This window comes from Podarcis filfolensis (assembly GCF_964270895.1).
Source record: "Podarcis filfolensis genome assembly, chromosome: 4".
NCBI classification, from domain to species: Eukaryota; Metazoa; Chordata; class Lepidosauria; order Squamata; family Lacertidae; genus Podarcis; species Podarcis filfolensis.
This window is the reverse complement of record NC_139607.1, coordinates 7,306,491-7,319,438: the sequence shown is the minus strand read 5'-3', so window position 1 is coordinate 7,319,438 and position 12,948 is coordinate 7,306,491. Positions and strand designations below refer to the sequence as shown.

At 42.1% G+C, this 12,948-nt stretch overlaps 1 protein-coding gene across 2 annotated transcripts; it reads right to left on the bottom strand.

Moving 5' to 3' along the window:
- Positions 1-7,106: 7,106 nt before the first annotated feature.
- LOC310761413 (uncharacterized protein) lies at positions 7,107-11,406 on the bottom strand. 2 transcript variants are annotated; one of them, XM_083611208.1, is made up of 2 exons: positions 11,287-11,406; positions 7,107-8,054 (listed from the first exon to the last, which is right to left on the bottom strand). In XM_083611208.1, the coding sequence occupies exon 2, from the start codon at positions 7,996-7,998 to the stop codon at positions 7,300-7,302; it is 699 nt and encodes a 232-aa protein (XP_083467334.1). In that variant the 5' UTR covers positions 7,999-8,054; positions 11,287-11,406; the 3' UTR covers positions 7,107-7,299. The 2 variants fall into 2 exon arrangements, with proteins under 2 accessions (XP_083467334.1, XP_083467333.1); XM_083611207.1 differs by having other exon boundaries at positions 7,107-8,086; positions 11,287-11,376.
- Positions 11,407-12,948: the final 1,542 nt, after the last annotated feature.

Sequence of the window (12,948 nt, the reverse complement as noted above, 5' to 3'; positions counted from 1 at the left end):
GCTTTGTGCTTGTGCTTGTTTCATTTAATATATTTCTCCAAAAAACTTGCACTTGGGGACATGGAGAGAGAGTCAGGGTTGTTGCAGCTGTTCCAGCAAAGCAATGAGATTGTGCTATCAATTTTATTTTCCTTAAGCGCTGCATTACTTTCAAGACATTTTATTATTATTTTTGCCAGTATCAATATGGATGAGGCCTTTCTCCAAATCTTGTCCCATTTCTGCATTGTCAAAAGACTCTCCCAGGTCTTTCCCCCATTGAATCTTCAATGCCATTAGAGGAGTCAATGTTGCCCTTGTAAATCTGAAGCAGTCCTCATCCCACCTCAAAAGTAATACTTTTGTTGGTGATGAACAAGATGGGATGGAGCTGGCTTTGAGGGAAGAAAAAGCAGGCATGGGACAGAACTGTGGTGAGCTGCCTATTCCTACTCATGAACAATGTGATTTTTGCAGGGACGCGGGTGGCGCTGTGGGTTAAACCACAGAGCCTAGGACTTGCCGATCAGAAGGTCAGTGGTTCGAATCCCTGCGACGGGGTGAGCTCCCGTTGCTCGGTCCCTGCTCCTGCCAACCTAGCAGTTCAAAAGCACGTCAAAGTGCAAGTAGATAAATAGGTACCGCTGTGGCGGGAAGGTAAACGGCATTTTGTGCGCTGCTCTGGTTCGCCAGAAGCAGCTTAGTCATGCTGGCCACATGACCCGGAAGCTGTCTGCGGGCAAACGCTGGCTCCCTCGGCCAATAAAGCGAGATGAGCGCCGCAACCCCAGAGTCAGCCACGACTGGACCTAATGGTCAGGGGTCCCTTTACCTTACAACATTCTTGGCTCTCAGCCTGGTTAGGAAGAACACAGGAAGTTGCCTTATTCCAAGTTCAACCATTGGGCCATCAGCTCAATATTGCCTGCAATAACAGGCAATAGCTCTCCAGGATTTCGGAGAGAGTTCTTCCTAATTTCCCCCCAACAATTTGTCTATTTATTTATTTTTAATCCAGACTTCACAGCTTCTTTCCCAGGCCTATCTGGAGATACCAGATATTGAAGCTGGGACCTTCTATCCAAATCAAGTGTTCTCCCACTGAGCTATGGCTCTTCCACATAGGGATGGAAGGATAGATCAGTTTTGATTCTCTCAGTTTCCCATTTTTTCAGTCTTAGATTCAGTTCTCTGCATTTCACTTTAAAAAAACCAAATGAAAATTAAGCAGAATTTTAGTGGAAATTTCTCACAATACATACATTTTATATACCGTTTTGACTAATGTACACATATTGGCAAGCAATGTTCTCTCATATAATGTATTATTGCATGGTAAGTTCACTAATCATCTTTTCATTTCGATCTATAGTTTCCCCAAATATATGCATTCTTGTAAACACTTTTGGTTGGAGAGCAGCATAGCAAAAGGTGTGTTTCGCTTCGTGTGTGTGTGTGAACTTGATAGAATCAGCTTTAAGTATGTACTGAGTCAAATTTCTCCCCTACTTCCTACTTTCACACGTACATGAGCACTCTTGTACACATAAAAGATTGCAGGATCAAGCAACAACACACAGTTAAGTTGAACAGACAGATGAAAGGGGAAGTTTTCTTTTGAATATTGTTTCTTATGCACAACATCTCTAACTATTTGAAGTATCCACGTTCTTTATACATAGTCTTCATAAGTCTACATTAAGTTCTCCTTGAACAATGGCCTCTATAATATGTTTCCCCACCTCAAAAGGCTACATTTTAAAGTTTCTATTGAACTGTGATAAACATTGAATTAGAATACCCACTTTTAACAGATACCCAGCAGCTCACTACTTATTGTCTCCTTATTTACATCTCACTCTTCCTCTGAATTAAACAGCTTTCTGACTTTGGGCTCCAGAGCTTAAAATGTGAGTCATTAAATGTGTGTGTGTGTATTCCTCAGGGATGGTCTGAAAGAATTCCAAATTTGTACTGGCTTCATATTTATTCTTCTTTAGGCATTCTCTTAAGCCACTGACAGACTAAGAATAAATATGAAGCCAGTACAAATTTGGAATTCTTTAATAGCTAGGTATTACTGCACTCATAGTGATATGTAATCCACATATGTATGAGATCTAAAGACACAATGGATAGGTATCAATTTTGTATTTAGGAATAAAAATTACATACTTTCAGCTACAGATAAGTATAGATTTTTGAGATAAATTATGTGAAGCAGTTTGAGTCCTTAGGAGCCCCGGTCGATCAGAACACTGGTTCATCTTTTTCAGGATGCTTTAGCTGAGGTTCCTGCATTGCAGGGGGCTGGACTAGATAACCACTGGGTCCACAATTCTTTGATTCTATGAGTATCCTGTTTTCCATTGTGGTTACAAAGGTGCTTCTGAGGGGCCTATAAAGACAACATGAATGGAAAGTTCTCTTACCCACTTCTACTGTATGCACTTGGGAAACTGGTATTGAAAACCGGGTAACCAATATGGTGCCCTTGAAATGTTATTTGATTCCAACTCCCATTAGTCCAATCAACATAGGCAATGGTCATGGGAGGTAGGAGTTGTAGTCCAATAACATCTGGAAACCACCATATTGGCTATCCCTGTTCGAAATCTTCCATTTGGCAATTGATAACCTTTACCTTCCAATAACTTGTCTAACCCCCCTTTAAAGTCACCTAAGCCAGTGTCTGTCAGTACAGCTCAGAGCAGTGAATTCCTTATAAGAGAATTGTGTATTGTGTGAAGGAAAAGCAGTCCATAAGTTCTGACATCACAATCCATCCAAAATGAATCCCTCTGAAATGGTCATTGATTTCACTGGGAGACACTGAAGCTGAGCTTAACTTTCCCCATTCGCAACAAAGGGCTTAGGTTTGGCCACATTGTGCCCTGTGCTGATGCTGATACAGAGCCTGTGGCCAATAATGCTGGATACACACACACAGTCTGCAATATCAGGATGCTGGACGAAATGAACGATTGGTCTGACACTGCAGAGCTATTTTCCAGGTACAAAATATTGGAATTTATTGCTAGGAGAATGCCATCTCTCTCTCTCTCTCTCTCTCTCTCTCTCCCTCTCTCTCTCTCACACACACACACACACACACACACCAGTCCCACATCACATCACAGACAGAGGTGTAGCAAGCCCAGGTGGTACCCAGTGCGGAAATGTTTTTGTCACATCGACAGCTCAGGGTAGGCTTGGGAGTCGCGGGTGGGCGCTGAATGTCCGCCCCTCTTCCTACGCCTCTGCGCCCCCACCCCTGTGACTCCCAAGTACCCCGAGCCATCGGGGAAGGGGGGAGCTATGCCGCTTTGCTGGAGTGCTGGCAAAGCTGCACAGCTCGTCCTCTCGGGAGCCATGGCTCCCGTCCATTCCCCTCCCTCCCTGGCTCGCTGTACAATGGCAAAGCGGAAGCCCCCCCCCCGGCTCGCCGTAAGTGGCTGCTGCTTGCGGCAGAGGGATCCCACCACTGTCCATACGGCGCTCCAGTGGCGCCGGTGGCAAACCATTATGTACAGCACATGTGCGGCGTCGCTACACGCAGCACATGCATGTGACACCGCGCATGTGTTGTACTTAGTGGTTTGCTGATGGCGCCACCCGAGAGCCATACGGACGATGGCGGGCTCCTCTGCTCGCGACTGCAGCCGCGGAGGATTCTCCACATGCAGCTGCGCCGCTGCGATGACTGCTCACACCGCTGTGCCTGGCCTGGGCAGCAGGGCAAACACCCCGTGGGGTGCCTTCTTGTCACCCCCCAAGACATGGAACACGGGGCACACAGCCCCCCCACCCCCACCTTGCGGCACCACTGATCACAGATACCTCACCTAAGAAAAAAGCATTTGATTCCTTGAACAAAATCTTACAGAATTGCAGTATTGGCTTTGGTCCTTCTTTCTCAGACAATTGTGCAAGCCGAAAGCCTGATCTTGTTTTCCTAATGAAAAATTAACAGCGAAAGGATTGCCAAACTAAACAAGAGATTGCTGCTCAACTGCTGAAGGGTACGGCATTACTCAGAAGGTATCACTAGCAAGGCTGACAGGAGGCATCCGCTTGACTTTAACACTGGGTACAATTGCATTGGAGGGATCTGCAACTGAAGCAGCATTGCCGTACAGAATTGCTGTTAAGTGCCTGGATTCCAATTAAAGTGCTTATTTCTGGATCTATGCCCAGATTCCCCACCAGCAAGGTTAGATTTGAGTAAGCAGCCTGGGCTGAAAGCCAAGGATAATTTCCTAAATCCCCTTGTCAAGCTCATATTCATAGAAGCTTCAAGGAAAACAGAAGCGAAGAAAGTGATGGGTGCTTAAGACTTAGGTGTGGAATGGCCTCTAATGTAAGGAAACTCATCTGAGCTGGGCAATATCACCCTAGTTCTCTAACGCCACCATAAGATTAATTTCATTCCTTTTCCAGCTAGGTTTCTAGTCTACCAGAAACAAAATAAACATGTACGTATCTATTTTATTTTAAATGTTTATATGATGCTATATTATAATAATACCAAACAGGTTTACAATAATATCTATATATAATAACCAAAACATAAAAATTAAAATCAGAGGCCATCAACTAACCATGATGGAAATATGTATCTATTAATTGCTGGTGTAAGCCTGGGAGAAAAGTTTTCAGCAGGTGTTTAAAGGTATATATATATATGATTCCAACTGCAGAAGTCAAAACCCCTTGAAGGACAACAGATTCTCTGCAGGACAAGAGAGAGTCAATTGAACAGGGCTGCTTTGATATGGCCTTGTACATCACTAAGAAGGCTTTGGACCTGGTAACTTCTTACTGAATATCAGAGTTCAGGGTGTGTGTGGGTTTTTTAGCCACGAGAAGAGACACAGAGGGGGACACACTCCTTCAGATACTAGGGACACAGACTGTTTTAGCTTTTGAATTCAAAGCCAGCACTCTGAATGGAGCCTAGAAACTAATTGTCCCAGTAGGGCCATAGCTGGTGTACAAAGAAAGCAGGAAAAAGATACTCCTGGCCACAGATGTTACCTGATCATCAAGCAGTAATGCTGGGTGGATGACAAACACCTAATAGTTCAACTCAGTGCTCTTGTAAATGTTGCTCAGGATTTTTCTTATTAAATTATGAATCAATTATTATGTTGTTTGACTCAGATAATTATTCTATTTGTGAGGAGCAGATAAATACATTTTGCCTTACATAACCCTTGCAATCCTCATATCAGATGCCATGTCTGTGTCCAGTCATACAGCAGAGGTGAATGGAAAGGCCATTGTGTAAATTCATTATGATTCAATTGTCATTTGACCTTATAGGAAACCCATTTGGGTGAAGCAGGTCAAATTCTCTAATACAGCTGATTCTCTCTTGACAGCATTTTCCCTCTGCCTTGGGTCTTGTTCAAATATTCCAATTGCATCATAACAAAAAGAGGAGTAAAACAATAAAAAGCACAATAAACATCCCATTCCAAGCACACATAATCTATGCAATAATTCAATATATGTAGCAGCAGCAGCAGCAGAAATCACATAGACTCCAGAGCCCCTCAAGTTATGTCTCCAAGTCAAATGCTTATCTCTGTGGCACTTCTGATATGGATGGATTCCAACTCCTACTATCTCTTACTATTGCCTGATGGGAGATTTATGTCCAGCAGTACCTGAAGGGCCACAGTTCCTCCATCCCTAAACATAAAGGTTTTAATTGGAAAGATGAGCTCTTGGGGCTGCAAATTCTACAAGCATGGGGGGACACTTTGTAGAAAGATAGCAGAGGACAACCATGTCTATGATGGTAATGGAACTCACAACAATGTTTTAGCAGGTGTGCTCAAATGAGCAATGTAGGCAGCTAAAATCTGTGCTTTCTTTATGTTTGCCAAAACATTTGCTCAATTATGGATAACATCTTTGCATATTTCTAAAAGTATGAGATTGTTATTTTATCGGGCAAACTTTATCAAACTGCTAAATGAATACACTTGTGTATATTGTCCCTGTAAATATATTGAGAACAAAGTTTTAGCTTAATTATTCACAGGAAATAAGCAGATCATTTTTAAGTGCCGTTAATCACATTTAAATTTCCCAATAATGCATGATAAGTTACTAATGTATTTATGGAAAGTAATTAATTTCCCTATGTGAAAGTAAATTTCATCATATTAATTCATGAAGTCTAATTAGAATACAGTGCTTCTTCATTATTTAAAAGCTTGGTAGCTGGAAAATATTTTCTATAGAATCAAATTTTATAGAAGTCTAAATAGTGCTGTAGAAACTGCCTTTGTTAGATCACACAACAGGTCCAGATATTCCAGCATTTCATTTCTGAAGGTGCCTCTGAGAAGCTTAGAAGCAGAATATGAAGGCAACAAAATTATAATGGCCAGGTTATTAATATCAGCTTCACAACAATCTTATATGTATTTTCCAAGGGATAAGCTGCACTGAACTCCACAATGCTTATTTCTGACATAATTCATAAGGCTACTTGTAATGCACACTGAGGTTTAATGTCACATCTTCATAACCTTTTCATAACATCACCAAATGGAGTGCTATCTTAGGCAGGTTTTTGGCGCATTGGAAAGTGATCATTTCATATATTATTGTTTTAGAGTTCCATATTTTTTTCCTGAAATCCAGTACACATCTATTTAGGATGATGCCTCAATGGGCACCATTGAAATTACTTTGAGGTAAGTAACATTAGGGCTTGACCGGTCTTTAAATTATGTTGGAATCAACTATTGTATCAGAAGGGCAACAAGCTGGAAGAGGAGGACTAAGACCAGATTAAGAACTTTGGTGAGTTTATTTACATGGATGTTGCAACCCACCTGCCCATATTCTCTGGGATGGGGCTGGGAAAAAAACATTCAAATGAATATATCAACAAGATTTTCTATAAACCAAGCCATGCCTAAGAAATATGTTGGAGCATTCACTTAAGGGTTGGTGTTTTGCTGAAGAGTCAAAAAGTAGAAAAGGAAAGGAAATAAACACATGGATGCTAGCAAGGGGCAATTATATGATGGAGGGATGGAATGTGGCAATCGGGGAGGATTTTTGCTGGTCTTGAAATCAAATGAAGCACAATTAGAAAAGAAATCTTACAAATAAATGATCTCCATGACATTTATTAACACCCTTTGGAATTAAGGCTGAAGACATCAAGTTGTTTTAGTGCATATTAATGCTTAATTCTTGGTAAATACCTGTAGCACAATTATTTTAGCTTGTTGGGGTCACTCTCTCCCTTTTAACCAGTATGCCAGAAGAAGCACATTTTTCTTGGCTGAATATTCAGATTAGGGCTCCCTGCCCTTCTATCTGTACACTGAGGCTTCCTTGGAGGAGCGTCTTCCACTGCTGCAGAACTTCATTCTCTTCCTTCAGGGCTTTATCCTCCTCTTCAAGAGCTTTCCTTTCTTCTCTAAGAGCTTTGTTCTCTTCCTGAAGGGCAGCTTCTTCTTCTTGGAGGGCTCGCCTCTCTTGATGGAGACATTTTCCCTCTTCTAGGAGAGCAGCACTATTCTCCCTGAGAGACTTGATCTGTTCTTGGAAGGCCTTGTTCTCCGCCCACAAAGCAGTGAGCTCCTCTTGAAGAGCCTTCTCTTCCATTTTGAAGGCCACATCCTGCTCCTGGAGGGATTTGATCTCTTCTCGTAGAGCCTTATTCTGCTTTCGGAGAGCCTTTTCCTGTTCCTCAAGTGATTTTCCCTCATCCAAAGTGTCCAGTTTGTTCTCCTTGAGGACACTGCCCTCCTCCCAGTCAATATTGTTTGCGTCTCGGAGAGTATGATTCTGTTCACGAAGAGCCTTGTTTTCCATACGGAAAGTCTTGTTCTCTTCGCGAATAGTCCTGTTCTTTTCCCAAAGGATTTGGTTCTCACCCCGGAGTGATTGGTTTAGCTGTCTCTGGTAGGACAGGTAGGTAGAGGAGCATGTCAAAGGATGAGAGCTACTCTTGCTTAAATATTTTCCATCCTTGGATTCTAGCATTTCATCCCCCAGGGCAGGGGCTTCATTCAGTCTGCTGAATCCACTAGTTCATCAGACTGAAAGTAATGTGAAGTGTCAATGAAAACAACTACAGGAAGAAGCCAAGTAATCCAAAATTAGGCAAATTACATTCGTTTTGGAAACTTTATACAGAACAGAAACAAACCTAATTCACAATCACACTTGCTCTTTCCACAAGTCTATTGATTCACTGAAACTAACAGGCTGAACATAAAATGTTTTCTTGGAAGCCCATGCCAGGGCCCATATATCGGGAGCAGAGCTCGTGGTCTGCTCATACAATGTCCTCAGGTTCAATCCCTGTTAAAAGACTCTCAAGTAGTGGGACTGGGGAAGACTTTTGCTTGAAACCTGGGAGAGCTGTCTCAAGTCAGAAGAGGTAACACTTGACTAGACCAAGTGTCTGACAGTTAAAACCTCTGTGGGTGTCCAGACTCCAGGACTCCCAATTTGTGAAACATTATCCATTAAAATTGTGTGAACACCTCCTTCTGTTTCTAGAAATGTTACTACAAGATTAACACAGCCTAACTAACTTTAAAGGAGCTTCATATGTTCAGCGTCTCGTGGAACTTGCTACTTCATTAGTCACAGTCTTAAACAGCTTTAAAATGGGAGACAAATTGAAATTGCAGAGTTTTGAGAAATTAAAAGATAAAGTGCGAGACTGGCTACATTATTATCAAATAAGAGAGGCCTACAATTTGGATAAAAAAATTGGCTTCCAAGTGGAAAAATCAAAATTGGAAACAGAACTGTTAGATCCCAAAACTAAGATGCTTTCAAGAATGTATAACTTGCTGTTAAAATGGAATACGCAGGATGAAACGGTTAAATCTGCTATGATTAAATGGGCACATAACCTAACCCGGAAGATCTGAATGACTTTCGTCCAGTAGCACTCACACCTATAATCATGAAGTGCTTTGAAAAGCGGGTACGAAATCATGTCATTGCCTGCCTACCAGAGGGACTGGACACATTCCAATTTGCTTATAAAACAAAAAGATCGACAGAGGACGCTGTGGCGATTGCCCTCCATGCCATCCTTGCACATTTGGAGCAGCGGGGGGGTTATGCCAGACTGCTTTTTTTAGATTTCAGCTCGGCATTTAATACCATTCTACCACAACGTCTGATGTCTAAACTGGAAGATCTGGGGCTTCCGTTATGACTTTGTGGGTGGATACTGGACTTTTTGTCAGACCGCCCCCAGAGGGTTCGGTTGGGCCCTTATACCTCTAATATGCTTAAGACTAACATAGGAACACCACAGGGATGCGTACTCAGTCCACTCCTTTATATTCTCTACACGTACGATTGTGTCGCTGCTCACCCTAGTAATAGGGTTGTCAAATTTGCAGATGACACAACCATGATTGGGCTCATCCCTGAAAGGGAGGGTGAAACGGATTATAGAGATGAGGTGGAGCGGCTGACAGAGTAGTGCAGAGCTAACAACTTGCTCATAAATACAAGGAAGACAAAGGAGCTTGTGGTGGACTTCAGGAGACAGAAGAGCAATATCCAGCCACTTTTGATTGATGGGGTCTGTGTGGAGAGGGTAACAACGTTCAGATTTTTGGGCATTGAATTACAAGAGGATCTGTCCTGGAGTGTCAACACAAGGGGGCTTGTGAAGAAGGCGCAGCAGAGACTGTACTTTTTGAGAATTCTAAGGAAAAACCATCTTCCGCAGAAACTGCTGCTTGCCTTCTATCACTGTGCCATTGAGAGCATGCTCACTTATGGCTTATGTGTGTGGTACGGAAGCTGTACTACCCAGGACAGGATGGGGTTGTGCAGAGTTGTTAAGGCAGCAGAGAGCATTGTTGGCTGCCCACTCTCCACCTTAGAGCAGATTTATGCCACAAGGTGCCGTAGGAAGGCACTGGACATAGTAAAAGATCCATCACATCCTGGTCACTGTCTCTTCGAGCTCCTGCCGTCGGGACGGAGATACAGGACGATGAAGACAAGAACGAGCCGTCTTAAGAACAGCTTCTTCTCCAGAGCGATCTCGGCCCTGAATGGGAAGCCTGGACTTTGAAAGTCATCTAATCTTCCTTGCTGTACTATACTGTATTGTTTTAATTAGTGTTTTTATGGAGCAGTCAAGTAATTTCGTTGTCCCTGAGAGGGGGCAATGACAATAAAGATATTATTATTGTTGTTGTTGTTATTATTATTATTATTATTATTATTATTATTATTATTATTATTATAACATTATGTTTGCTGACTGGGAACGGTTGTGGACCACCAGTATGAAATTTACGGCATGTAATGCCTTAAGAGAGAATATTATGAAAATGATATACAGGTGGTACATGACACCAGTCAAGCTTGCAAAAATATATCATCTGCCCGATAATAAATGTTGGAAATGTAAAGAAAATGAAGGCACATTCTTTCACCTTTGGTGGACGTGCCCAAAGATTAAGGCTTTCTGGGAGATGATCTATAATGAAATGAAAAAGGTATTTAAATATACCTTCTTGGAGAAACCAGAGGCCTTTCTCCTGGGCATAGTCGGCCAATTGGTGCCAAAGAAGGACAGAACTTTCTTTATGTACGCAACAACAGCAGCAAGAATACTTATTGCAAAGTATTGGAAGACACAAGATTTACCCACCCTGGAAGAGTGGCAGATGAAGGTGATGGACTATATGGAATTGGCGGAAATGACTGGCAGAATCCGAGACCTGGGAGAAGAGTTGGTGGAAGAAGACTGGAAGAAATTTAAAGACTATCTGCAGAAACACTGTAAAATTAATGAATGTTAAAATGATGTTGGATTGAAAATAAGTGGCATTAGCAACAAAGTTAACAAGAGTATGCAAAATTGAACTGATAATGGATGAAAATATAGAGTTATAATATGTTAAGATATAGAGTTAAGATAAACGAAAGAGGGTAAGGATTTGCTGATTTGATTATTTAAATGGGGATACAAAAAGGGGAGGTGTGAGGAGGCCAAGGAAATAAGATAATGAGTTAGGGTTACAAAAATGGATTTGTTTTTACTCTTCTTTTTCTTCTTTTATGTATTTTTCTATGTTTCTTTTATTGTATTTCTTTCTTTTTATATGATTTTTTAAATTTATGTTTTTGTAAAACTTCAATAAATATCTTTTAAAAAAATAAAATAAACAGCTTTAAAATGGAGAATGGGTAATATGATCTGTTGGGAATCCTTTGGGGCTTTTCCACTTTATCAGATTCCATGCCCCCAAGTATATATTTTCATGATCAGATAGCACTTACCTATATACTAGTCTCAAGTCAATTTGTCGCCTAATAACCTTTTGCGACTGGAGCTGAAAGTGTGGTGTTGGGTGGCCCAAAGTGATGTCATTTCACACTGGCAACCTCCATGAGGCAATAATTAGGGGTCTTCATAATGGTATCCAAGGGGAACTTTTCAGTGGAGACAAATTTGCATATGACATAAGAGCTTAAGGCAGGTCTATCCTTTGGCAGTTTAAGAGACATGTTCATCAGCCAGTTGATGTCTTGATGGGCTGACGGAACCACTGCAGATCAACTACCACAGATGTGGTGTCCCCTCATCTCACTTCAAATGTACCATTTCTCCATGGCACCAGTTCACCCATTTAGTTTGAAATGCTAATCACATGAAGCAAGGTTGCCTTCAGATGACCTGTTTATTGAGCAGCCATCCCCCATTGGTTTGCACAAAATTTGCAGAGGGGCTAAATGATGTCAGTTATTTATTGAGAATTCATTCTGATCTGTTCGTGTGGAGGTTCAAGGCTACTGCACTGAGCAAACATCACCCTACATTTCCCAGCGCATTCTCCTCTCTCTTTCCTTTTTGCAAAAAGTAGGATACTTGTTTTGATAGTAGGCTTGTTGTACAAGAGCTCCAAATCATCTTTAATTGCACCACCTGAATTTGCCAGTATGTGACTGAATCCCACTGAAAAACAGCAACGGTCTGGAAATGCCCTAAATCTACTAAGAAGCTTTGTGTGTTAATAATAAGTCCTAACAATTGTGTAGGATCTGTGATGGCCTTCTCATAAACGGAAGTTATCTTGGAATGCTGCAATCATTTCATAGTGATTGTGTAGATGTGAACTAGACGCATGTGCAGACATATCAGTGAAGTGCATGTGTACACGATCCAAATGTCAGTGATGGACATATGTGTGGGAACATGCTGAAATAATTCTAATTAATCTTTATATCTCTGTCTGTGGAAGCACAGACATATGTCACAGAACAGGTATCACAGAACAGAATTTAAGCCCATATTTAAAATGTGTGCTAAATGTTGGTTATGACAAACCATACAAAGCATTTTTAATAGAATAAAGGTAAAGGTAAAGGAGGGACGCGGGTGGCGCTGTGGTCTAAACCACAGAGCCTAGGGCTTGCCGATCAGAAGGTCAGCGGTTCGAATCCCCGTGATGGGGTGAGCTCCCATTGCTCGGTCTCTGCTCCTGCCCACCTAGCAGCTCAAAAGCATGTCAAATGCAAGTAGATAAATAGGTACCACTCTGGCGGGAAGCTAAATAGCATTTCTGTGTGCTGCTCTGGTTCGCCAGAAGCGGCTTAGTCATGCTGGCCACATGACCCAGAAGCTGTCTGCGGACAAACGCCAGCTCCCTCGGCTTATAGAGCGAGATGAGCACACAACCCCAGAGTCATCTGCGACTGGACCTAATGGTCAGGGGTACCTTTACCTTTTTAAAGGTAAAGAACCCCTGACAGTTAAGTCCAGTCGCGAACGACTCTGGGGTTGCGGCGCTCATCTCGCTTTACTGGCCAAGGGAGCCAACGTTTGTCCGCAGACAGTTTTTCTGGGTCATGTGGCCTGCATGACTAAGCCTCTTCTGGTGCAACGGAACACCGAGACCAGAGCAGCACACGGAAACAGCATTTACCTTCTCCCTGGAGTGG

Bases quoted from the DNA above. Each gene is read 5' to 3' on its own strand.
- LOC310761413 (XM_083611208.1), bottom strand. From the start codon at position 7,998: ATGCTAGAATCCAAGGATGGAAAATATTTAAGCAAGAGTAGCTCTCAT.